This window comes from Mauremys mutica, chromosome 10 (genome assembly GCF_020497125.1).
Source record: "Mauremys mutica isolate MM-2020 ecotype Southern chromosome 10, ASM2049712v1, whole genome shotgun sequence".
Classification (NCBI taxonomy): Eukaryota; Metazoa; Chordata; order Testudines; family Geoemydidae; genus Mauremys; species Mauremys mutica.
The window spans coordinates 59,321,144-59,347,413 of NC_059081.1; the positions used below are offsets into that span (position 1 = coordinate 59,321,144).

General features: G+C 38.9%; 1 protein-coding gene across 5 annotated transcripts in view; it reads right to left on the reverse strand.

The window, feature by feature from the left end:
- The window catches only part of RAPH1 (Ras association (RalGDS/AF-6) and pleckstrin homology domains 1), a 178,310-nt gene that overhangs the window by 50,358 nt on the left and 101,682 nt on the right, over positions 1-26,270 (reverse strand). For 3 of the 5 annotated variants that reach the window (XM_045032878.1, XM_045032875.1, XM_045032880.1), the window contains exons 5-7: positions 23,046-23,126; positions 8,298-8,372; positions 537-614 (exon numbers count right to left, since the gene is read on the reverse strand). In XM_045032878.1, the coding sequence (XP_044888813.1) occupies positions 537-614; positions 8,298-8,372; positions 23,046-23,126 (234 nt within the window). The remainder of the gene's footprint in view (positions 1-536; positions 615-8,297; positions 8,373-23,045; positions 23,127-26,270) is intronic. The other 2 variants (XM_045032876.1, XM_045032877.1) reach the window with 2 other exon arrangements.

The window sequence follows — 26,270 nt, forward strand, 5'->3', positions numbered from 1 at the left end:
TCAAATACTGTCTGTGTTTTCCAATCACTACTCTTCTGCCTATCATTATTAACTAAAGGAGGGTTTGTATCTTGCAAATTGGAAGTTGGAGAGCCTGATACAAGTATATTGAATGAGAGTGTATAAAGAGGACAAGATAGTTTGAAATGCAAGGCTACTGAACAGGCAAAGACAATTGAATAAGGCTGGATCTCTGTTTCAGATGTGAATGCACATTGCCAAAGTCTTTTAAATCTGTATCTGGCTGTAGAATAAGCTACTACTTAGAAAAAACATGATGCAACACCATATAGTGTAAGTTCTTGATTAAGCCCTGACTGGATGAGAAAAGGAATAGAATAGTTACTTAAAATTTGAATAACTTAACTACAGATCAGAGAGCAATGTCCCTCAAAAGAAAAACTAAACTTAAAAAGAAGTCTTTTTATTAAAATAATTTAAGGGTAATTAACAGAGAAGAGCAGAATTGAACCCAGATTTTCTGATTCAATAAGGATTACCTAGGCATCATGTAAAATAATATAAATATAGCTTACCTTTTTCACTTGTGCCTCTTTAATCTTTTCCAAAGCAACCCTGATCTTCTCCGCTTTCAGTTTAGCAGCCTGCTCTTCCTGTAAGGACACAGCAAACCAGTTAAACAAATGTCAGTCTGATTTTAGGACTTCAAAGCTTCTAATTATGAGGTTACCATAGGGTAGAATTTGAGAAGGAATACTAGTTCCCCCACTCACAACAATCGCTACTGTGGAAATTAAAGGAACAATCACTGATGCTGAAAAAAACTACTATGTTTAAGATGCAAAGACTTCCTGTATCTGTCGGATATACACAGATCAGACCATGTGGCTTTGAAGACAGAATACAATTGTTTTTCTGCACTTTGACAGCCAATATTGCATCATTCCTTTGCATTCCACTTTTTTCTTTTGCATCCATCAATTACTGAATGCTTTAATTTGCCACAGATTTGCGACAGTCCCAGCTCATACCATATTTGCCAACAGTACAATTAAACTTAAAATCTGTTGGATGTGTTTATCAAAGTTAACATCACAATGAGAGATACCATAGCTTACTGTTTCAGACACTTCCATTGAATAACATTCCACGCTATTTCAGTCTGTTAAGGAAGCTTTTAACATGTTAAACTGCTTGGCAATAGCTCAATACTTGCACACTACACCTTTCATCCATGTTCCATACTGTTTTTCCTCATTTAAAAAAAAGTGTTCAGATCACCAAATGTAAGAAGTTAAACCTCCTTCTTTGATACACTTCCTTTTAAAAATTTAAGTTTGTTACAATTTAAAGCACATTAAAAATCCAAGGAATTTGAATCCATTCTATCTCTTAATTGCTTTTCATAAAGAAACCGGTATACTGCAACATTACTAATACTTACTTTCAATCTCCAGCAATCAACTATTGCAATAGAGTTGAAGTGATCTGCTGAAACAAGAAACCACTTCTGCAGAACCTCTGCATGCAGGTTTCAAATTTCAAATTCTAAGATTTGGATTACTACAGCGTAAAGTGTCTAGGAAGCACATAAATCACCTTGTATAATTCATAATTAGAAAGCCACAAAATTAAAAATACTTCTGTCAAGTCTCCCTCAAAAATAGATGGCTTTCAGAGCAAAAGTAGCACAATGATGGAAAGACAGCCCCAACTACAGCGATTAACTCTTTATCATTTCATTCTACAAATAAAATCCCTAAGCCGCTTCTCTGTTACACTGTTTGGATGAAGTTGCCTTTTATTTAATGACAAAGATTCATCCATCTTCAAATCTGTGCAGAACTGCATTAGGAGTAACACTGTTACTGGCATTTTTCACTTCTGTGAAGCCATTGTTGTTGTTCTCATCCTCCGGAGCGGCTCCTTCCTAGGCGACTGTGTGTTACTCATACTTAGCCACTTTTGTCCCTTCATTCTCAGACTGTACTTCTATACTACATAGTAGAGATGGCAACAGCTGTGGAAGGGTATAGACTTGCTTGTGAGAAACATAATCTTTCTCAATAAGAGGAGCCAATAAGCTGACAAGAGCAGTAATAATTGGGGTTTGAAACATTAGCTGAAAACTCAATTAGGCAAAGAACAACGCTTTTTATTAGGCTAGTGAGAGACTCATTTTAATTTATCATAAAGATGGTATCACATAACTAGGAAAGGTTATACCAGAATATATTGTTTAGAAAAAAGGAAAAACACAAAAACAGTAAGATATCTGATAAGATTTTTAACTTTAACCAAATGATATACAATTCCAGAATTTTAGAGTATTCATCCTACTTCTTAGTCCTGGTTGTTTTCATCCACAAAACACTTGTTATCCAAAAGCAAAGAAAAGCTCTATTAAGATTTTTTTTTTTTAATTTGGAAGAGTAAGGTTCTACAATTAATCATTTTATGCTCTGGGCTGCTCCTGAAGTCAATAAGAGCAAGAGGGATAGCTCAGTGCTTTGAGCCTGCTAAACCCAGGGTTGTGAGTTCAATCCTTGAGGGGGCCACTTAGGGATCTGGGGCAAAAATAAGTACTTGGTCCTGCTAGTGAAGGCAGGGGGCTGGACTCGATGACCTTTCGAGGTTCCTTCCAGTTCTAGGAGATTGGTATATCTCCTATTATATTATATATTTTTAAGACCAATTTTGGTAAACTGAGAAATTTCTGGCTTTTAAAATGTTATCTATGAACTCAATCATAAACTTTTATTTCTGTACAGAGGCTGCAAACATGTTCAATTTGGCTTTTTACTTAAGTCAAGGGGCCTAGTTTTCCGTCCCGCTGCATGTTGTACATGTGCACTGAGTACACAACTATCAGAAAGGTAGCATTTTACACCCACTTTGCACAGGTGCATGTGAATACACAAAGAGCAAGGCTTTGGAGAATCAGGCCTCATGGCTCTAATACACCTGTGCCAGTGCACCGTAATTATCTTTTCTTATATTCTAGTCTTAAATTATTCCTTACCAGAGAACCATGATAGATTGTGTGGTGGTTTTAGGATAAACATGTTTAAGTATGTGCTGTTTCTATTACTAAATTAATTTTCATTTGAAACTCTAAGGATTGGCTAAAGAGATGAAACAATAGCCTATAATCATAGAAATGTTGGACTGGAAGGGACCTCAATAGGTCATCTAGTCCAGTCCCCTGCACTGAGGCAGGACTAAGTATTATCTAGACCATCCTGACAGGTGTTTATCTAATCTGGTTTTAAAAACCTTCAATGATGGAGAGTTTACAACCTCCCTAGATAATTTGTTCCAGTACTTAACTACTCTTACAGTTAGGAAGTTTTTCCTAATGTCTAACCTAAAAATCCCTTGCTGCAATTTAAACCCATTACTTCTTGTCCTGTTCTCAGTGGTTAAGGAGAACAATTTATCACACATCCTGCAGCAAAAAAACTTCAGGACCAGACTTCAAAGAGACCACGAAAGCTCATGCTGCAAAACGTCTGTTAGTCTATAAGGTGCCACAGGATTCTTTGCTGCTTCTACAGAACCAGACTAACACGGCTACCCCTTTGATACTTGCTGAGCTTCAGTTCATTTGCAAATTTGACACCATCAGCTCAGGATTAAACAAAGACTGTGAATGGCTAGTCAACTACAAAAGCAGTTTCTCCTCCTTTGGTGTTCACACCTCCTCTGCTAGAAGAGGGCCTCATCCTCCCTGATTGAACTAACCTCGTTATCTCTAGACTGATTCTTGCCTGCATATTTATACCTGCCTCTGGAAATTTCCACTATGTGCATCTGACGAAGTGGGTATTCACCCACGAAAGCTTATGCTCCAATACATCTGTGAGTATATAAGGTGCCACAGGACTCTGTCGCTTTTTACAGATCCAGATTAACATGGCTACCCCTCTGATACTTTACAATATGTGCTAACTACTTAAGCTAAACAATCTGTTCCATCTTGCATTTTGCTGCGAGGCTGGGAGTACCTTTCCCAGATCTGAAGAAGAGACAGGGCCTACAGGACTCCACTTGATATGTTCTTCCAGCTTGATTTTGAACCAATGATGATTACTCTTCTGAGTACGCCTTTTCTAACCAGCTGTGCATCCATCTTATAAATAGGTTTGTCTAGGCTATATTTCTCTAGTTTGTTTATGAGAAGGTCATATGAGACAGTATCAATAACCTTACTAAAGTAGAGCTATATCACATCTACTGCTATTCCGGGCCCTCAACCCTCCACAAGACTTCTTACCCTGTCAAAGAAGGATATTACGCTGGTTTGACATGAGTTGTTCTTGACAAATCCATGTTGATTACATACTGCAATACTTTTAACTTTTAGACTAAAACTATTAGAAATTAAAAAATTCTAAAATTGTAATTTTCCTAAAAAAGATCTTATTTACGAGCAGCAAATGCTAAAGAAGATTAAAACTCACGTAATAAGAAAAATCAAAGCAAAACTAAAAATATGATTTTTTTAAAAAATAGTTAGGACTGTTCTTTAGTTATTAAACAGAGCTTTTCTTTTAAACTAATTGACACATCAAGAACAGTACAGCAGATTTGGCAGGTAATGCTTCACTGATGCAGGGTGGGGAATTATGTATTGTCATGATTTTTTCCCCGAAAGTACAATTGGATTATGATTTTTTTAGAAGTATGATTGGATTAAAGTTGGTATTTTTCAAAGTTTGCTACACTCTAATCAATCTACCTCTTTTCCCCTTCCCAGCCAAACAAACCATAAAACAACCTTGACACAAGGGAAAAAGAGGATTAACAAACAAGAAGCCTATGCAACCAGACAGTGTACTGAGCTAACTACATTTCTCTTTTCATGTGAGATATATTTTCATGAGAAGACAGACAGGTGACAGTAATATATTTGAATACACCTGCAAGCCATTCAACCACATAAACTGACAACTGTTGAACACAACTGTCTACATTTTAGAAATATGACATATTAATCACTCTAATCACATTTTGCATTAGCAACTCATTTCCCCTGCAATGGTAAACAAACCTAAAATATGAACTTTAAATAGTTTAGAACCCTTTGGAATTGGAACAGCAGTACAACTTACTAAGGTCCTAGACTCAGTGTGACTACTCGAGTGGACAGTTACCCATGCAAGCATGTATTTGTATGATTGAGGCCTAAAAGAAGTTTATTCCAAGCAATGAATCTTATTGAAATTACATCTAATTACAGAAGAATATCACTAATTATCATATCACAAATACAGAATCCCAATAGTTCTCAAAAAAATCAGCTTTGTTCTACTTCTCAAAGCACTAATAGCTACAGTGATATCTTATTAATACAAAATATATTAGCATACAGTGAACAGAAATAGATAAAAACTAAGCTACACTGTGATACAGTGTTCTTGAAAAATTAAGTTATTTTGTTAGTTTTCTTGTTTATTTTCAAAAACTGGCAACTTGCAGTGATTCTCTCAATAAGTGAATTTCAACTGCATCTGAATATTACTGTTATACAAAAAACCTATGTTAATGCAATTTGTTAAAGTAGCACAGTTAAAACTGAAAAAAAACCCAAGAAATCAAAAGTTAAAAGGTTCCTTTAATAATGCTACCCATGGTCATATTACACACATCTATTTCATAATTCCTTGTTAAATTTGTAATTAAATATGTTCTGTGTTTTAACACAAAAGATGTAGGCTGTGCAATGTGAGTTAATGTTACTCCAAGAACCTTAACTTTTGCATTTCTTGACTTTACATTTTATTGTACATTAATGTAGTTTTTTGCAGTTGAATTCCTTATATTTTGAGGGTTTTTTTAAAGAAAACTTGTATGTATTTAATAAAGCTAGCAATTAAGTGGTACTATTTAAGCTATGAAGTTCACACTTCATTTAAGTGAATGCGGTAGACATGATTTCATAAAACTTGAAATAGGATCCAGTAAATGTTTTTATAGTTTAATATTTGGAAGTTTTCTCCAGAAAGTTTCTCTTTAAAGGATGTGCAAGCAAGAAATAATAATCAAATGCACTTTGGCAATATTAATCTGTACATAAAAATTTCCCAGCCAAAAAAGTTTACAATTTAAGATGTAGCTTGATGATAATTTTAAATGTATAGCTTTATCTAAAACTACAGAACGTTTCTCAGTGGGATAAACACTTTTCATGCACATTTTCATTTGATGCCTTGGCAAGTGTGTACACATGAACACCATTCTAGTATACAATCCACCAGAAGCAGGAAGAACATGAGGAAAGACATGAAACTGGGAGTGTGGGGATGGGTGGCGGGGGAAGAGGCACGCTCAAGGTTTCTGTCCACGCCACCACATTTCTTAATTCTCATGTATCCAAACCTGTAAAGTGGTTTTAAAAAGGTAAAAAAGGAGAGGGCTGGGAAACAGCAGAAAAATAACTTTTGTTCCGGGCTGCTGTTAAAGCTCCTTTAACTACATAGCAGCTGGAATAAATTTCCTCAGGAAAACATAGCTGCTGGCCAGTTTAAAAAAAGCGTTAACACAAGTATAACTTACTAGAAAAAACAGTAGTTCTAAAGCAGGGGTGGGCAAACTTTTTGGCCTGAGGGCCACATTGGGGAATAGAAATTGTATGTCGGGCCATGAATGCTGACAAAATTGGGGTTGGGGTGCAGGAGGGCTCTAGTTGGGGGTGTGGGCTCTGAGGTGGGGCAGGGGATGAGAGGTTTGGGGTGCAGGAGGGTGCTCTGTGCTGGGATCGAGGGGTTTGGAGAGTGAGAGGTGGATCAGGACTGGGGCAGGGTTGGGGTGTGGGGAGAGGCTCAGGAGTGCAGGCTCTGAGCGGCACTTACCTTAAGCGGCTCCCGGAAGCAGCGGCATGTCCCTTCTCCGGCTCCTACGTGGAGGCACGGCCAGGCGGCTTTGCATGCTGCCCCATCCGCAGGCACCGCCCCTGCAGCTCCCGTTGGAGTGCCGGAGGGGAGCATTAGAGCACATAGGAACAGGAGCGGGGCCATGCCATGGCTTCCAGGAGCCGTGTGGAGCAGCCCCCGACCCAGCGCCCTGACTGGAGCGCCGGAGCAGGGCCGAGCCATGTGGTGCAGCCCCCGATCCAGCGCCCTGACTGGAGCGGGGCCGAGCTGTATGGTGCAGGCCATGACCCAGCGCCCCAGCTGGAGAGCTGGAGACGGGCCGAGCCGTGTGGTGCGGCCCATGACTCAGACCCCACTCCACACAGCAGAAGCTCGCAGGCCAGCTTAAAAAGGCTCACGGGCTTTGCCCACCCCTGTTCTAAAGTATAATTGACAAATACAGCCTAAGCCTACCTATTTAGCAAATGTGCCCTTGTTGCTTTACTATATTGGCATAATCTATGTATAGTCCTCGTCTTCAGATTTGCCCCAGCTTCTCCCTAGGAGCACTTAAACTTTTTTTTTAAATAATCAAAGAAATGGTACACAGAAGGTGGACATTAGTGAAGTCTGTCTCCTGATATAATGGATGTGCAAGTCTCTCAAAAAGACAAAACTACATAGTCTTCCTCGTCCAATCTGGTCATCACTGAATAGAATCAGAGTCCGTACCCTTCATCTCCTCTGATATAACAATTCCAAACTACAGGGGGTACAGTAATTATGATTCCCAACATAAACAGTGGCAGAAAGTTGACAGCAATATATTAAAATGCAAGGAGTGCCTCTTGGGGTGTTACTGACTCTTTTTCTATGTTACGGAAATAATTTAGAAGTTATCCATAAGAGACTTCCAAGTATCTTTTCTTACACTACGGTGTTTTTTCCAAATTACACCAAGTAAGAGCACTCAAAATAGCAAATTTGAACCGTTCTTTCAGTATGAAGACAACTGTTGCTAGTAATTTTAATTCATTTGAAGGATGTTATTGTTTTCTGGCAGTATGAGAAAAAGCATCCATGTGCTTCCCACAGCTTGATTTTTATACCTGTAAAGGGGAGGAGAACAGAAGAGTTTTCAGACTCCACAGACTTTTGACTCCACTTGATTTTTTTAGCCAAGAATGCTAGCATGAATCTTACATGCTCTCCAAAAACTTGGAATCTTTGATGGATATTTGCAGTAACTCAATAGAATATATTTAAAATGAGACAGCCTTTAAAAACAGCCTGACAACAGGAAAAGTCACTCTAGTAAAAGTTTGTTTTTTGTTTTTGTTTTTTTTGGGGGGTGGGGAAGGAGGAGGTGAAGGGAGACGTGAGGGAGGGAGGGGTGAGCATCAAGCTTATAAACCCAGAAGTGGGAACTGCATTCTATCAACAAGGAAAAAGTCACATGCAGGTGGAAAGAAGATGCATCACCTTGGTCAGCAAATGAGAAGGTTTTCCTGCAATGTTTCTCAGAAGAAGGGATGTTTCCCTGTCCAGATAGGAGTGCTTGTGCAGAAAGAAAAAGAGAGAAAGAAAATAAGTCAAAGGAAATCAGTGCAGTAATTTTATAGTGTGTTGATTATAGTAGACAAGCAGAGTTTAAGCAAACACTTAAAAACCTTCCGCACTTAACTTCCCCATACAAACTCCTCCCATTCATAAAACTCTAACGATCTCTAGACAATGAATTCCAGAAACACTTTTGATGGAAAGCAAAGGTTTAATAAGCAGCTGTGCTATTAAAAGACACCATCTTGCCCTTCACCTGTTTTTCAATGGCATAACAATTATAAAATACACTTAAAGAAAATGTTTTCTTACCTGTTACTGATTTCTTTTCTACAAGATACTGGCTAGGATTTTCAAAATTATGTAAGTGACCTAGGAGCATGAGTAAATGGGACTTACATTACTAAGTCACTTACGTAATTTTGAAAATCTTATCCACATCATGCAAATCCTATACAACTGGGCTTGCTTCAGCTGTGCAGAAATGAAGACAGCATAGAACTGTCAATCATGGAACCAGGAACATGCTGGTCAAGCTTTGCACCCTGTCTGCTTTTCCCAAGAAGAGGACTTCCAAAACTGCAGAAAAAACCTTACCATAATGAGAGTAACTGATAATCCTGAACTATGGCCAACAAATTAAACCTTTCATGTACAGAGATCCTCTCTCTCAAAATACAGTCCCCAGAAGGATGGGTCAGATTGCTGAATTTCTCACAAGTGAGAAATTTGCAGAAAAACCAAGTTTTCTCTCTCCTACAAGAGTTTGTCTGAAAATCATCCACATTTGGGAAGTGACCAAGAGTTAAAATTTCCCAGATATGAGAGCAGATCAAAGACAAAATATGATTCCCCCCCGAACGTCTTAATGCCAGTAAGACAAAGGTAACATGAAGTATAAGATCTGATGTCTTCTGTTCAGGTTTTAGTGCTGGTAAAACATGGCTTTCCTTTTTGGGCAGCTTTTTCTATCCTTTACCCAGGCAGCTATTCCACCAGTAAATTTGGCAGAAGCCAGATTCTGCCTGAGGTGGGAGTCTTTGTTCCATGGGCATTAAATGGCTACTCCATTGGCCAAGAATTTAAATTATACATAAACTGCCTCAGCCACAAAGGAAGATGGGAAGGATATTTTCTAGAGAACTGACTTGACGACCTTCTCTCAAGTCATTCCTGAGAGGTCACTACCATGGACATTATAGCTCTGGAATAACATGTACAGAGGATAAAGGTCTGGAAATAGAGGATTCAGTGTTTCTCTTTAGGGAGATATCTGTTTTACTAATCCGAGGATAAGTAAGGGTAAGAAAGAAATCCCCCTTTGAGCATTTGTTTAGATTGGGAAAATGAGTGCTGTTTTAAAACATGTTAGCTAATGCATTAGCAAATTTTCAAACACGACCAAGGATACGCACTAATGCTTAAAAACACACGAGTCATGAACAACCAAGTCCTTGTGTAGACTAGGATTTAAACACGTGAGGGAGAGATGTTCTAGCTAACAAGTTTAATACATTTGTAAAATGGAGTGTGGATACGGTACTGTGTAACTTAACCCATGCTAAATTGGTCAAGGTAAAGTCTAGACTCGCTTCAAGCTTTAATTCAGCCTGGCACATGTTAAGTTGTCTACACTAGAATTTTCAAACACATTAGTTCGAACGTGTTAGCTAGCACATCCTACGGATAACATCTTTTATGACCATGGCTACCTAACAGCTTTTTCCAATATCATGGCCTTTACCCACGAGATGCTAAGTTATGTTTAAGAAGTGATAACATTTAAAAAACAACTAATTTTTTCAGTCTGGACAAGTCTGAGTGTGTGCACTGTATCCTTGGCCAAGGAACACAATGCTTTGTTTAAAATGAAAGTATGAGTAAAGAAGAAGTTACTCATCTTGTGCAGTAATGATGTGTCTTCGAGATGTGTCCCTCTATAGGTGCTCCACTGTAGGTGTGCTTGCATCCGTGCACTGCTCATTGGAGAACTTTGATTGCAGTATCCATTAGGCCAGCACATGTACTGTTTCTCCTCGTGCTGTGCCACAAGGCTAGCCAGCTTGCATGGGCTATCCCCCCGCCCAGTTCCTTCTCTACTGCAGACTCATTGACAAGAACTCTGAAGTAGAGGGGAGGAGGGGATGTTGTGGAGCACCCACAGGGACACACATCTCAAAGAATCAACATTATTGCACCAGGTGAGTAACTTCTTCGAGTAGTGTCTCTATAGATGACTCCCGAGCAGTATTCCTGCCGGAGGACTGTGATTTTGGAGTTGGGTCAGTTACAAATGACAGTACTGGAGGCAGAGCCGAAGATGACATTGGAGGCAGAGTCCCCAGTGATGCATAATTTTCTGCGAAAGTGTGAACTGATGCCCATGTCATTGCTGTACAGGTTTCTGAGATAGGGACATTCTTGAAGAAGGCGACGTATGAGAAGATCAACCTTGTGGCGTGTGTACGAATAGTATCTGGAGGGCTCATACTGCAAACTTGGTAGCAGTGTCTGATGCAGTTCGAGATCCACTTGGAGAGTCTTTGGGCTGATATTGCTGAGCCCTTGGATCTTTCCTCAAAATCGCCTGGGGGATTTTCCTGAAAATCTTCATCCTGTCCAGGCAGAAGGCTAGGGCTCTCCTGACATCTAGAGAGTGTAATATAGCCTCCTTGTTGTCACGGTGAGGCTTGGGGTAGAAGGTGAAGATGAATCAATTTTTTCATGTGAAATGGGGAGGTTACTTTAGGAATGAATTTCAGATGTGGCCTGAGTGTAATCTTGACCCGAAAGAAAACCATGTAGGGGGCTGTGCCATCAGAGCTGCTATTTCTCCTGTTCTCCGTGGCCAGGGGTTAGAAGGGAGGCCTGGTCAATCCTTCCAGTACCAGGTTTAAGACCCATGTGGGAGTAGGAAGTCGAGGTTGTGGGAAGAGGTTTACTATGCCCTTGAGGAACCCTTTGGTGATTGGGTGTGACAACACTGAGTTGGTGAAAGGCTGTTATAGCTGCTAGGTGAACTCAGAGAGCTTAGCCAAAAAATCTTATTGCTCCAATTCATCTGTTAGTCTTTAAGGTGCCACAGGACTCTTTGTTGCTTTTTTACAGATCCAGACTAACATGGCTACCCCTCTGATACTAGCCAAAAAAGGGCTCAGATATGTGGAAGAGTCATGGATGTCAGGGAGATTTGTTGGGAAGTACACCAAATTTGAAACCTGCACCATTTTTGCAGCTAGGTACATCATGTCAAGGACTTTCTGCTGCATAATAATACCTCCTATGACTCCTTCGAACAGGAGCTTTCTAGGTGTTCGAACCAAGAAGGAGACATTCCATGAGGCAGAGAACCCCCAAGCTGGCATGTAGGGTATTGTCCTCTGAACTGGGAGAGGAGGTACGGAGAGACAGGGAGAGGGATTGGTGGGCATATCACAAGCTGTGACAGATAAAGGTACTAGGTCTGTCTCACCCAAGTAGGAGTGATCAGAATGATGTGTGCTCCATCTTTTTATTTTCAGCAAGACCTTTGATAGTAAGGGAAAAGGAGGAAAGATGTAAAGGTCTCCGTCTCAGGAGGAGGAGAGCTTTGTCCAGGGAGCAGTAGCGTGGACATTTCTTGCTCAGGTAAGGGTGAACAAGTCTGTGGTAGGTGCCCCCTGAATAGTTTGTGAAGTTCTACTGCGTCGAGCTCCCACTCATGATTGTGTGGGAATTTGCAACTGAGATTATCCACTATTGAGTTTTGTGTGCCTGGAGGTAGGCTGCTGACAGTGTAACAGTGGGAGATACACTACTTCCATAGTCTCATTGCCTCCACGGAAAGGGAGGGTGACCTGGCTCCCCCTTGTCGATTGTCTGTTAGGACTCTCATGTATGATACTTTGATCAGTAGCAGAAAGTGGGTGCCGGCGTTCCTGACCGCCTTTAGCTCGAGGCGGTTGATGTGAAGGGATATCTCCATGGGTGACTATTTGTCTTTTGTTGCAAGGCCATTTAGATGTGCACCCCACCCTATGAGCAATGCTCAGTGGTAAGAAGTTTGAGAGGCACAGTGTCGATATGCAGCCCAGGGGTCCCAGTATGGCCACTGGGGTGGTGGTGGCGCCCATGGGTGGCTGTACCAAGATGGTGGTGGTGATTCGAGGACTCTGTTGATACTAAGCACTGTAAGGAGCCTGGGAGGAAAACTGTGATTCTGCCTCCTCAGGTTCGCTATCCGAGCCTTCACTAGAGACTGGGAGGAGCATGACAGAGCAGCAGGAAAGACTCTCATGCTGTTCAAAGACTTGGTGCAGAAGTCCCAGCACTGAGAAGAGGAGACTCCAGTATGTCTGATACGTGAAGGTCCCTAGAGTGTCTGAATTCCAGCAGTGCCGACTGACTCGCTGCTGCTGGCAGTACCATGGAGGATGAAGATCTTGTCCATACTGGATGCTCTGGTGCCAAATGAGGTGTTGATGATGGTACCTATGTAAAATTGCATACTGGTAATACCTTTTTTAGAGGAGTGCTTACTCCTGTCCTTGTCCTCAGTGTCACTGTGGCTCTCTCGGGTCTCACTGTTGGGATTTTCTGCTCTTTTTTGATGATTTGTGAAAGGTCTCAGCAATTTGTTTCTTTGACCCACAGCCTTTTTATCTTGAAGGCTCTGGGGAAGACTCACATCTTCCAGGTGACTTGTGGCGTGGGTACAGAGAGGGTGGAAAAGCCGCCTGCATGAAAATAATTTTCTGTCCGAGTTCTCTATCCTTATGAGACCGGGGTCTGATTTCCTGGCAAAGATCACACTTTTGTTAAATGTGGCCTTTCCCGAGGCAGCGAATGCACTGGGAGTGCTTGTCTGCAACAAAGATTGCCTCTCTGCAAGAGAGGCACTTCTTGAAGCCTGGTGAGTGGGGCATACCACATTGAGGGAAGGGTCCACAACAAGGGGAAAAAAGCAGAAAAAAGTCTCTTTTGTAAAAAGGGGGGGAGGGAATAAGAGAAAACACTACAGCTAGAACTACAACTAAGAACTAGGAGGCTAGCTAACTACAGAAATACAAATCAAAAGTAATGGTCCTAATGGACTGGGATCAGTTCCGTCTCTAGCCAGGGCGGTTGAGAAGGAACTGAGGGGGGACTAGCCCGCATGCGCAGACTAGCCTCGTGGCGCAACATAAGGAGAGACCGCACATGTGTGGGCCTAATGGACACTGCTACCAAAGTTCTCCAATTAGCAGCGCAGGGATGCAAGCACAACTACAGGGGAGCACCCATAAGGACACTACTTGCAGAAGAAGCAAAGCTTAACTATAAGAATGTTGTAAAATGTAAATAAAGACTTGCCTGCAAAGTTTCCTGGGCGTCCCAGGAACTTCTGCTCAGCAAGAACGGAATGTATCACACTGCCTTATCAAGAGACTTGACCAAATTGTTTCGTGAATAAAGGGGGAAATACTTCCTATTCAGCTTGGCTGGGTCAGGATGGAGCTCAAAGGTGTCTAACATTTCTTAACATAGGATCAAAGAATTCTGTTTGAATAAGCTCCTCACTAATGTCCTTGTTGGATTTAATGGATTCCAGCTCGCCCTCTCTTTTGCGATGCAGCCTCATGGCTAGAGAATATGCTACTTCGGCTTTTTTCTAGGGCTGTTTATCCTTAGCCTTCTTGGACAGAAGACGGGTGGGAGTTGGGACCTCACTCTCTCCCAATGAGGTAGCGCTGTTTCTTGGAAGGAACTTTTGACACAAGGTTGTTAATACCACCTTTCAGGAGACACCTCTTCACTACCCTTCTTCCCCACACTGGCCATCTTGCCTGCTGTCTGTGTGTGTATTGGGGTGGAGATCAGGAACACCTGCTCACAGTAAGGCAAAAAGAAGCCCAAATGCTTCAGACCACACAGAATCAAGAAAAGAAAGTTTAGCAGGAAAGGGTACTGCTGGAGTTCTATGTATTTATTGTTTAGCTGAAAATATAACACGAGGCCTGCAGTAACAGGAGCTTGGTCTGGAGCACAATGGTTGAGCTGTGGGAAATTGTAGCCAGGGTGTATGGCTTAAGGGGTTTCTCGCCTCCATTACTGATTAATTTGGGGTAGGATTGCCAGACAGACATTCTTATAAGAAAAAAGAACAGTCTTTTGCTAGTTATAACTATTAATTTCAGCGAGAGTTGAGGAAGCTCAAAATCTTGCAAGACTGAGCCCTAGCAGCACAATTATTCTATTAGCAATCATAGCAGGTATCATCCAGCATAATTACAGTAGTATCTTTCACAGAGAAGGGGAATTCTGTTCTATACAGAAAAATGGATGTATCCTATATACCTTAAAAATCAGTGCTGGTACAGGGAAGTGCAAATTTGCTCAGGGAGCATTCTCCTTGCTAAGCAAAGGAGCTTGGAAAAGCAACAACTGTGTGCGAATATAACATTTTTCAAATACTTGAAATGAATAAATATCACAGAGAGAGAATAATAATTTAGGGTGGACCAATGGAGTATTAGGCACAAGGGAATAAGTAAAAAGGATTATTTACAAGATTACTTTTGTTCCATTTTATGGGATAGAAATACACTCTGCAAACTTAGTCTGCAGTTTTAAACCACTTAAAATCTATGTAATACAGAAAACCATTTAATTCAACCATCAGAAAAGTTTTGAGATTGATATTTGTTAAGTTATGGAATAACCTTCCAGAAGCAGTAATGGAAACCTCATTGCTTGAGACATTTCAAGACGAACTGGATATAAAGCAATAAAAATTTACTATAGCAACAATTCTGTGTTGGCCCCCAGGGATGGACCAGATGACTCATTATCCAATTTTCCCTCTCTAAATTCCATGATTCTATGTTACAAAAATGCAGGTCAGTATTTTGACCTACAAACCCTTGACGCACATTATCCTTTTAAGTATAATCCTAAATGAACGTATTTTTCCTAGGCACAATTTACATCTAGAAATACCATTGACATAAAATTCAGAAACTCAGGTAAGAGTTATGACATACAGATAAAAATAAAACTTGCATTAAAACTTGCTACTCCAAAAGGGGTGAGCAAAAACTTTTCATGGTAACTTTCATATTTCCAAATCTTTAATACATTTGGCCAATATGTCTGGATTATCCGATATTTCTGTCCTTTGCCCACCCAACTTTAACTTAATCGGTTAGAATAAGTAGAAGGCAGCCAGTGGCAGTAAATTCTGCCTGACTGCTTTTAGAGTCTAAATATTATATTTAGACAAAATAGTAAGACCCCAGCCACAATATAGTATTTCTTAATGTAGCAATATTTAGTATTTGCCAGGTGGCCAATAAAATTCTGTGTTCCATTAATTTTTTTCCCCTGCTGTGATAGTTGATTCATTGACTCCTAGCATAGACGGACAATCAGTTTCCCATAACTAAAAGACATTTCCCACTGTTAGTCTAATAAAAAAAGTACATTTCTTTCCCTTAAGGGTAATGTCTGTAATACTGCAATCAGGTAGCATACAATTGAACACCAGAAATTAAAAAGGCTTGAAACAGTCTGAGACGATTAAGAAAAATGGATAATTTAAAGACAACCCCCTATCTCCCTGCAACATTCATCCTCCCATTACAATGAAGACCAGAGCACGGTTAGGAGAAAAGGGTCTTTCTAGAAGGGGAGTAAGGGAGCTAAAACACTGCATTAGAAGACATTCATTCTGGTTTAGTTATGCCATTTCCACAGCTATATCCAGAATACTCAAAGAATTCATGTTTTCAAGTCAGTACACACCAGGCATAACAGGACTTATTCACGTACATGTAATCAAGACCAAGTCAAGCAGAGCGTCCGCAGAGTTTGCTAAATAGGTAAAATGGTCAGGTATTTCTAGCCCAGCTTTTCACAAAGTATTCATTCAAGCCAAAAATTGTACACACTGCGTACACATGGCTAGAATCCCTCTACTTGATTTATTTATAGGTAAACATTTTGAAACACCATTTTTTCTTTAAAGACATCTGATATTGTCTTTACTTGGACTGAATTTTCTCAACCTCCCTTTCCCAAGGTCTTGTATAAAATGAAGCTATTAAATCCTACATGCAATGGAAAGAGTGGGAAAGTTCTTGAAGAACTTCATCCTGCTGTATGCACTAAACAAAACTTCATAACATTGGATATCTGCAAATATTCAAATACTCAACGTTTTCTGCTTCCATTCAGTGAAGCAGTTTTAGAGATTCAGCAAACTCTTATGTCAACTACTGCATACTGTAAAGGTATAAGCAGGTGTATTAGCTTCTGTAACAATGTGGGAGATTACTGCATTATTTTTATAAAATGTGTGACTCAGTTTACTTGTTCAGTCTTGTGCTGCTTGTTACCTGACCTCAACGGGTTAACTTCTTTTCAGAGACACCCACTGGGAGTGAGGAATGGGTGATCAATGCACTAATGTGCATTAAGTAGACATACCTGGGTGGGTGAAGGGATTATCGAGATACACTGGCATGTGAAAAAATCCACCCGGGTAATACAAAAGATATGCTAAAGAGGTGGACAAACCAAAAAGACTGGTTCTACCAAGCTGGCTGGTAACTAAGCATTGGATCATCTGGTGGAGGACCTACAACACCTGACAAGGTTGATCCGGAAGTCACCTGAGGAAGGGAACTGAAAGTTATAAGAGACAGGGTCATAACACAGAGGTCATACAGATTCCATGATTTGGAAGCCATATGCAGGAGAGAGGAAGGATCCTGGATACCTTAGAAGACTCTGACCAAATCTCAAAGAACACTCAAGAGCAGTGAGGAAAAGAGGCTGGGAGTGGCATATAGGGGTTTTATTGTTTTTTCTGGATTTGTGTTTTGTGCTGTCTAAACTAATGAATGATTGCTTTTGGAACCCTGTTGCAAAGTCTATTTGCTTCAACTATCCACTGTCCTTGAAGAGGTGAACTGAAAACCTGAGTGCACACACGGTTGGCGTTCTCGGTAAGGGGTATGCTTAAGCTATTGAAGAGTCTGGAAGAGCCTGCAACAGTTTCAGGGACTGGGCAGTTGGACTGCAGGGTCTCCGAAGGGGTGCTAGATAAAGGATCTGTATCCTGAGCGTATGCCTAAAGACCCAGTGCCTGAGGCAGTGCTTGGACTATGCTCAGACTCAAGAAGATTAAGAGTACAGGGGTCCAGTGTGGTAGAATCCAAAGAGCTGCTTAGGCCTTGGCTACACTGGCGCTTTACAGCGCTGCAACATTCTCACTCAGGGGTGTGAAAAAACACCCCCCCTGAGCGCAGCAAGTTACAGCGCTGTAAAGTGCCAGTGTAAACAGTGCCCCAGCGCTGTAAGCTAATCCCCTCGGGGAGGTGGAGTACCTGCAGCGCTGGGAGAGCTCTCTCCCAGCGCTGGCACCGCGACCACACTCGCACTTCAAAGCGCTGCCGCGGGAGTGCTTTGGAGTTTCGAGTGTAGCCAAGCCCTTAGTGAGAGTCCTGTTATGGGAGCTAGATGAGGGCTGAGACAGCTTTCTGCAAGGATCTCACTGCAGGATTTCTTCACAAAAGGTATCCAAGTGTGGTCTCACCACAATTAGTGTAAGCGGTCCAATGTAGCTTGTTTTGGCCATCACAGAAAAGGCAGAAACATTTAGCGTAGAATGAAGGAAAGGAGACTGATTTTACAAGTCAGCATTATATATGCTTGTAGCTGATCATCTTATCAGAAGTATTCTTTTTTCAGGGGCCATGTTTACAACACACACAAAAGCAACTCACTATGTTTGAGTGGTTTTGCACAATAAAGAATAAATTGTCAAACAATTTTTAAATACTTTCCTTTTTTAAAATTTATTTTAAAAGGCCAGGGATAGATGCAAAGGGAAACATATGGTGAGAAGAAAACAAATGAGTGAAATTACAAACAGAAAATGTACAAAATGAATATATATATAAAAATAATGTATCTGAACAGGCAATTCAAGCTGCATTAATTTTTTTGTTAATAATGATATTTCAATTTTTGCAAGTTGTAACTTTACAAGTTGCACTTAGATACCATAAAATGAACACTATATCAAAAATGATTCAAATCAAAACCAAGATTCTCTGACCAAATATTCTCATCTGATAAAAGATTTATAAAAACCTAATCCATATCTTTCACAACAACCCTTAAAATTACAAAAATGAAAAACACTGCAAGCTATCACATGCATAAAAATTCCTGAACTGCAAATCTAATCCAAAGAACTGAAAATCAAATAAATACAGAAATAGGGGATACCTCTAATAACTCTACCAAAATTAAACTTTAATCTCAAACACAAGCATTAAAAAATAAGATTTAAGCATGCAAATGTGTTAACAAAACACATTCCACGAATCACCACAGGTTTTATGTCATCAGTACATAACATATTACAAGAGCTAAGTTTGGAGAAAATGGACATTAAATTCCTTTTAATTTCAATAAATATTTTTAAAATGTCAAATACTTTTCACATATAGTTCATTCAATAAAAAACAGCTTGCCTTGATGTTCATAAAAACATGGCATATGTACTTTGTTCCAAATTACTTTTAGGACTTCAAAAGATTTCCTGCATTCCTTCCTTCCTTGAAAGAAAGGGACACATCTATATCTTCAGGCCTACATATCAGGAGGGGTTCATGGACCAGCTGTTGGATATAGCATTTTATAATATTTTCAAAGAGCCCGCCACAAAAACACTGGATTTTTATGCTATTCTAGGAAGAGATTTCAATGCTACAACTCTATTTGCTCCTATTCACAAATACTGTAAACATTTATAACTACAGTGCAGAATAACCAAGCATGTTTTCAAGCATTTAGAATATAAACTTCTATACAAAACACTTCCACCCTACTGTTTACATGTACTTATCAGCTAAATAAGATAAAAGGTCATATGTACCATTTTACTCAGTGTTTTCTTGTAAGAATGTAATTAAAACTAATGTACGTGTCAAGCGACATTAATAGCTGCACCACAAATCTTTTGCCTGTGTACTGGTATTGACAATTTCTCCTTCCATGGTAGCAAAATACTCAGTTACAATTTGATAGTCTTAACTTATTTGAAAGAAAGGAATGGAGTTGGTCTGCTTCATATTTTTTCTCTGCTATAAACAAAGAACAGCTCTGAGACTGCAAATATTTATATTAATCTCAATTTATAAACAACAAAAAACAAAACACTCCCATCTGTCTCAAAGAGATATTTATGAATCATCTAAGACTTCTGAAGATTCTAGTAAGAGTTTTAGCTTTCCCAAAAATAAACATAAGACAAAATTGTAAGGAAGTCTTTGTTAGACATGATAAAACTGATGGACTCAGAGGACTCGCACATAGCATGATGATGATCACTGGGAAAGTACTGTGTTGAAGTGTATTGAACTGCAGCAGAAAATCTTTCAAATATCCAAAAAACAAACAGTTTCCCTCTCCTTTCACAAAGAATGGCAGTTTCCTTTTTAATAAGCTCAATGGACTGTTTTTAATTCCTGAGGTTGGTAGGGCTCAAGAGGAGAACAGACTTCAAAGTTAAAAAAAAGACACTATGAAATTCCAGCAAACACTAAAGTGTTTCATACATTAATGGAACGGATTACTTCTTCCCAGTCAAATGTCTAACACATGCATCATGGGTAACAAATTTATACATATATAGACAAAAACTTGTACGTCAGCCTGTTTATTTACAAACTGAATTCTTTAGGGAAAAAACTACTTTTAAAATATGCATTTAAAATACTGCAGCTTGCAAATATATGATGCTCAGAGTTACTATACAACATGCCATACACTTAAGATTGGCAGAATTAATAATTTCAACGGATACTGATATTTATTTAAGCATTTTTTCTATTTTTATCTATTTAAATTTTCACAGCTGTGCAAAATGATGGCTTTTAAGCTTTTTATACCAATTTTTATCTATTTAAATTTTCAGAATTGCAGGAAAGCACTGGAAAAATTGGGCAATGAATGGTATGGAAGGTCACACAATTATTTCATGTCAGTAGGCATTGAGATTCAAAAAGTTATAGCTTTATAACTGTTAAATCACAAAATTGTCAACATCACCTGTCAAAAAAGTAAATATCCTTAAATCAAACACTAGAATTGTCAAGCAACATTTTTCTTACTTTGCCCAAAAGTAAATTTTGATGATCAATGGAAATACTGCATTGGTTTGTATGTATACAGGGAAATTGACACTTAACTAATCGACAAAAAACTAATCCATCCAAGCCTACATATACACTATTATTAGACATGAAAACCCGGAAGTTAACTAGGGCTGCAATGCAAATGAGTTGCTTATTTCATATCAGTTCTTTATCTAAGGAGGTTGCTCCTTTGAAGTTAGAGACTTGAAGGATACAATATGGAGCAATCTCTCCATTCAGAAATAGGTGGAATATACCTACGAAAACTTATGTTAAATTATGATCCTAAAGTACATCTGATATATCTAATTAAGAATTATTTGAAAGATTTATAGACTTTACATTATCCAAATATTAAAATACCGTACTACTGTAAGCAGATAAGTTTACATGTTCTTTACACTCCTATAGACAATAATTATAACAGTTTGATGCAAATTTCACAATTCTTCCCCCCCAAAATCTTCTGATATTTCTTAAGAACTTACTCTTTAACTTGCTATTCTTAGCTTTCTGTTACAAAGTAGATTTAATCTATATCTAAAGCCTGTTTGAAGTTTCATAGACAACATCTTCTTAAGACTCTCTTTATAGAATGATTCACCCCAGTACACGGAAAATGTGTGTATCTCAGGAACAGCAGAACATCTTGCTACATTTCTTATGAAGTCATCTACATTGTAAATAGATGAGGTCCCCACTAAACTTTTCCCTTTAAAACACAGTCAGTGCTACTGCATTCAAATCTACAGAAATATACTGCAATGACAACATAAGGCTATTGAAATTTACAAAGCAATTTTTTCAACTATAAAAAAATCATAAAAGATGTTTAGGGCTACACTCTGCCCAACCATTCTGTAATCTTACTGCACAGTTTGCACTTGGTCCGTTACTTAGACAAATGGAAAACAACAGCACATCAGAGCAAAAGATATTTATCAATGACAAAGATCACAAATATTGTAGACAAAAAAAACCTAACCACAAATTTTGCATGAATAAATAGTAAGAGTAAAGCCTTTAATCAGATGTTTAAAAAATAAGGACTACGTCAATATACAGATGTAAGAAAGAATGACCATCAAGAACAACAACAAAAAACCAAATGACTAACACAGAAAAGTTCCTACTTAGCATGGCAAGGAGAAAACCCATATAAGTTTTTCTGTATATTTTCATTCACAGAGTAATTGTTCTATACATGTGGATAATTTTACTAAAGCTAGAGTACTGTATGTCATTATCCAGTTGACTGATTCATTCCTTTTATATAGAAATTCATCTATTACTAGGATATCTACATTTGCTGTGCTCTTGTCTAATTTACCTTCTATAATGACTTTAGCAAAAGGAAGAATCCTGAAAAACATCCATGTAAATCACTGGGTTATGAATAAATGGTTTTTCACCAGACGTTTTTCCAAAGACTAACATGACTAATCAGGTTTTGGATTTTTTTTTTAAACTTTATTTTTATGACTGAAGCAGAAAACCTACGTATCGAATCTAAATAATATTCTATTTTCACAAGATTCTCTTGGCTTATCAAGCCCTATTAAAATATATTATGAATACTAAATGATTTGCCTAATTTAGCCAGCTGAGGGCATTGTTGTGCAATTTATGTTTTATAGATTCACTGGAAGAACTAGAAAGCTGTTTTGCAATTCCATTTTTAAATCATATCTATTCTCGGAGACAAAAATTAGGAAAAGGGGATGGGACCAGAAACAGTGACATCTGATAAGAAAAACCCACATTTTGGCACTCTTAAATTTTCGAGTAAAGGTCACTGTACTGTAATTTCAAATTGTAATAATATTTCCTGTTCTTCAGACGCTTGTTTTTAAGATTCAAAATGACATAGTACTTTTGAAGGAAAAAATATGTCTAATTTGAAAGAGACTAAAAAAATGTAAAGAAGTTTAAATACATTAAATTCTGTAGACACACTTGCCTACCAAACTGAGTTTTTATACTTTTACTCTATTGTTATAAATAAATGCTGAGAAGACTTTAGTCCTGGTTCTGCCACTAGCCTGCTGGGTGACCTTCATATGCCTTAGCATCCCCATCTGTAAAACCAGAATAATGCCACTGACCTCCTTTGCAAAGCTCTTTGAGATCTACGGATGGAAAGCACTGTATAAGAGCGAGGTATCGTTATAAATCCTAGCACGCATCTAGTGGAGAAATCTCATATTGCACCCTTCCCTTGGAATGGCTGAAGCTTTGCTAGCAGCAATCAGGCTTAATACACAGTTTTAACTAGAGTGTAAATAGCTTACTCAAACTAGTACATTTGGGAATTAATTGATAGAGGATAGGTAAGGATCAACTGTAAGGAAGTCTGCAAAATGTTACAGGTTATGATATAGGCTTCGCTACAGTCTCCATTGCTGAGGTGTTAATGTATAAGGCTCAAACCACTGATGTGGTTTCTAATTACAAGGGGCCACAGGCGCACAAAAAGGGGAGACACAGACACGTCATAACTTACAGGAGTCAGCTCAGCCTCCTCTTCTGTGAAGTCAATGTGACGCTTGGACTGCTTGATGGGATGTCCCACAGAAACATTATGCTGTGAAAATGAAGGAATGGGGGAGGAGAAGTGGGAAAATGAAAGAAAAAGGAAGAAGAGGAAAAGGCACCATTTATTATCATGCAGGAAGAGCGGGAATGAGCAGTGATGTGAACCAGTAAAAGAAAGAGAAGTGAAAATAAACATATCAAGAAACATGCAACGTCCCTGCTCCCACCCTGTTGCGCAACAACTATCAATTTTTAAGGATAAGAATAGATGCTTATTTTCCCCTTCCACCTACAAAAAATACACAATTTGTTTGTGTATTACATTCTAGACTACTAGGAAAGAAAATAGTAAGCAATTTCTGATGAGTATATTTGTTTATTTTCATGTAATATACACTTCTACCTCAATATAATGCGACCCGATATAACACGGATTCGGATATAACACGGTAAAGCAGTGCACGAGGGGAGGGGGGACGCACTCCGGTGGATCAAAGCAAGTTCCATATAACGCAGTTTCAACTATAACGCGGTAAGATTTTTTGGCTCCCAAGGACAGCGTTATGTCGAGGTGTATGTTAGTACACATTTTTCAGCTACACAAACTGATTAAGAAGAAACCAGACCCCAGATAATATACATTAGTAAATAGCTATGGGTTTGCACCCTTTGCACCTTTTGTCCTACCTCCCCACAAATATCCTAACCCCAAACACAGAAAACAATGCCACTTACAGCACATTTTCTTCCTTAACTACAAATCTAAACCTAACAATATGTTAAACTAAAATGGAAGGCTGTTTTTGTTTTATTCATAACCAGGCACATGCAATCCTTATCCAACTCGGTAAAAATTAACCAATATCACGTGCAAGAATGACACAGCAGCAACACAAGAATAAATGAGCCTCCAATTGTCAACTGTCCCTTCAGTATGTCTCACTCCACAGCGTCGAGCTCCTCTATAACCCACAAAACGCCCCCGTTTGCATTTCTGGAAGTTGTAACAGTATTTGATTTATTAAAGAAAACTACAGAAATTCCTTTCACATTTTACAATTCCACTATGTTCCTAATTTTGGTCAGCTGTTCCAAATGTGTTTTTTGGCCAAGTATGGCCAAACAAGTAATCTTGATAATTTTACACAGATGTATCTCTAGTCCCCTCTCTTCTCCACTATGAATCCCTGTACTTTTTAAACATTTAATTAATTATTTCAGTATCAGGAGGACAAGAAACTGGTTTACAAAACAGAAAAATATTCTGTGATCATATATTATTTACAAGCTCCCATACTAATTCATCACAGCTGTAGAGAGATTTTCACTGGGAGTTGGTGCTTTTGACAGAAAACTTTTTAACAACATCACAGCATAACACTCCCATTTTTCACAATCCCATTTTTCTCTCTCTCAGTTCCGATCCAGTTCCTTGGCAGAAATCTGCCTCCTCTTAAGTATGAGTTGTGCAGATTTTCTTGTGAGGTTATTCATCTAGAGGTTTTTAAACAGGGTTCTATTGATTTCTGAATTCCTGTTCAATTATTTTCTTATAGCTTGTCTACACAGTGAGGTAATGCACACTATGAGGGTGTGATTTCTAAGTCCACTAACATGTTGCACATTACTTGGTCCATTTAGACCTTCCTGGTGGGCACTAAAAGTTTTCTAGTGCTCTTTAATGTAGTGCTGTTTGAAACAGTATCAATTAATGCGCAACAAAAAGCACATCCCAGAGTGCACATTACTCCACCCTGTACATATGCCCTTAGTTTGTCCATATTAATGGTACAGTATATATTATGCATCTGTACCTATTGAATGTGTGTGGGAATGGGCCGGGGGTGGAGGTGGAAAGAGCTATTTATATTTTCCTACTGGAGTGCACTATTCCAAACCTGTCATCTTCATTAATGGACATCTGAGGAAGGGGAAAGGGAAACTGATTTCTCTCATGGGGACATGTGAAGGAGTAAAGTGTTAAAAGGCTTAGAAAGATCATTTTACAGGGGACAGCTGTGGTATCAACAATAAACACTGATTAGTCTATTGTCATCAGCATCTCTAATCAGAAAAAGCACATGCACGCTTGGATCCAAACAGTTCAAGGAGGTTCTAGTTCAGCTGACTGCTACTGGCAAGTGTCTATACTTCTTCCATAGATCAGGAGAAAGCCCATCATTTGACCAGCTCAAAGAAGGTTGAAGTCTTGAGCTAAGCCTCTTCTTAGAAGAATACACAGTTGGGCACTGGAACTTCTCGCGTATTTGAAGTCTCCAAAAAAACATGGAAGGGAGACAGAGAAAGAGAGAGAGAGTGAGCACAGTCCTATTTAAATTTTGGCACGTGCTAAGACAGTACAGTGCTGAGGGTTATATAAGTATCTGGGTAGACAGACATCTTCATACCAATGAGAGTCACCTGCAAGAGGCTGTTGGTAAGGCTTCTTAAGAAATAGATTCAGATAACTGGTCATAGTGGAAAATTTTAGGATTTTTTCCTATCATACACAGTTTTCTCTTCTGTTTTAGTGGAATGAGTTCATGTTCTGCTTTCAACCCACCTAAGTTTCTGGTAAACAGTGCAGTACTTAGCCAGTACTTTTAAGAATTAATGTTTTTTTCTCTCTCTCTCTCTCTCTCTCTCTCTCTCCTCTACTGCTCCTTGTGTTTGCTTTTTATAGCTTTAAGAAAAGTAAGTTAAAGTGGAAAGGAAACAGTCTACTATGTTTGCCTACAAAACACATTACTTTAAAATCAAAGAGGGATCGGGGAGACAACATTTAGCCCTAAAACTGAATGAAATTAAAATATGGCTGTAGTAGCAACACCATACATTTTAAAATTTTTAATCTATAAATCAAATATCAAATTCCTTCATTACGGTCAATTTAACCAGCCAGTTGTGACAGATGACACATTATTTTTTAATTTAACTAGAATGATGGAAAAACTCCATTAGCACAGTACATCCTAAAACTATGATTAGGGAATTGGTTCAGTACTGTCTCAGAGGGACGAATGTTACCTACTGAATGGCCAAGAGCCGTTCCCCACATCAAATAGGTCTTCAGTCTAAACACTGACCCAGTCTAAGCTTTCCTAGCTTGTGTGATCTGAAGACATACCACAAAGTGTCATAGCTGCAGGCATGGAAAAGCAATAAAAATAACATGTTGATTTTAAATAACTTA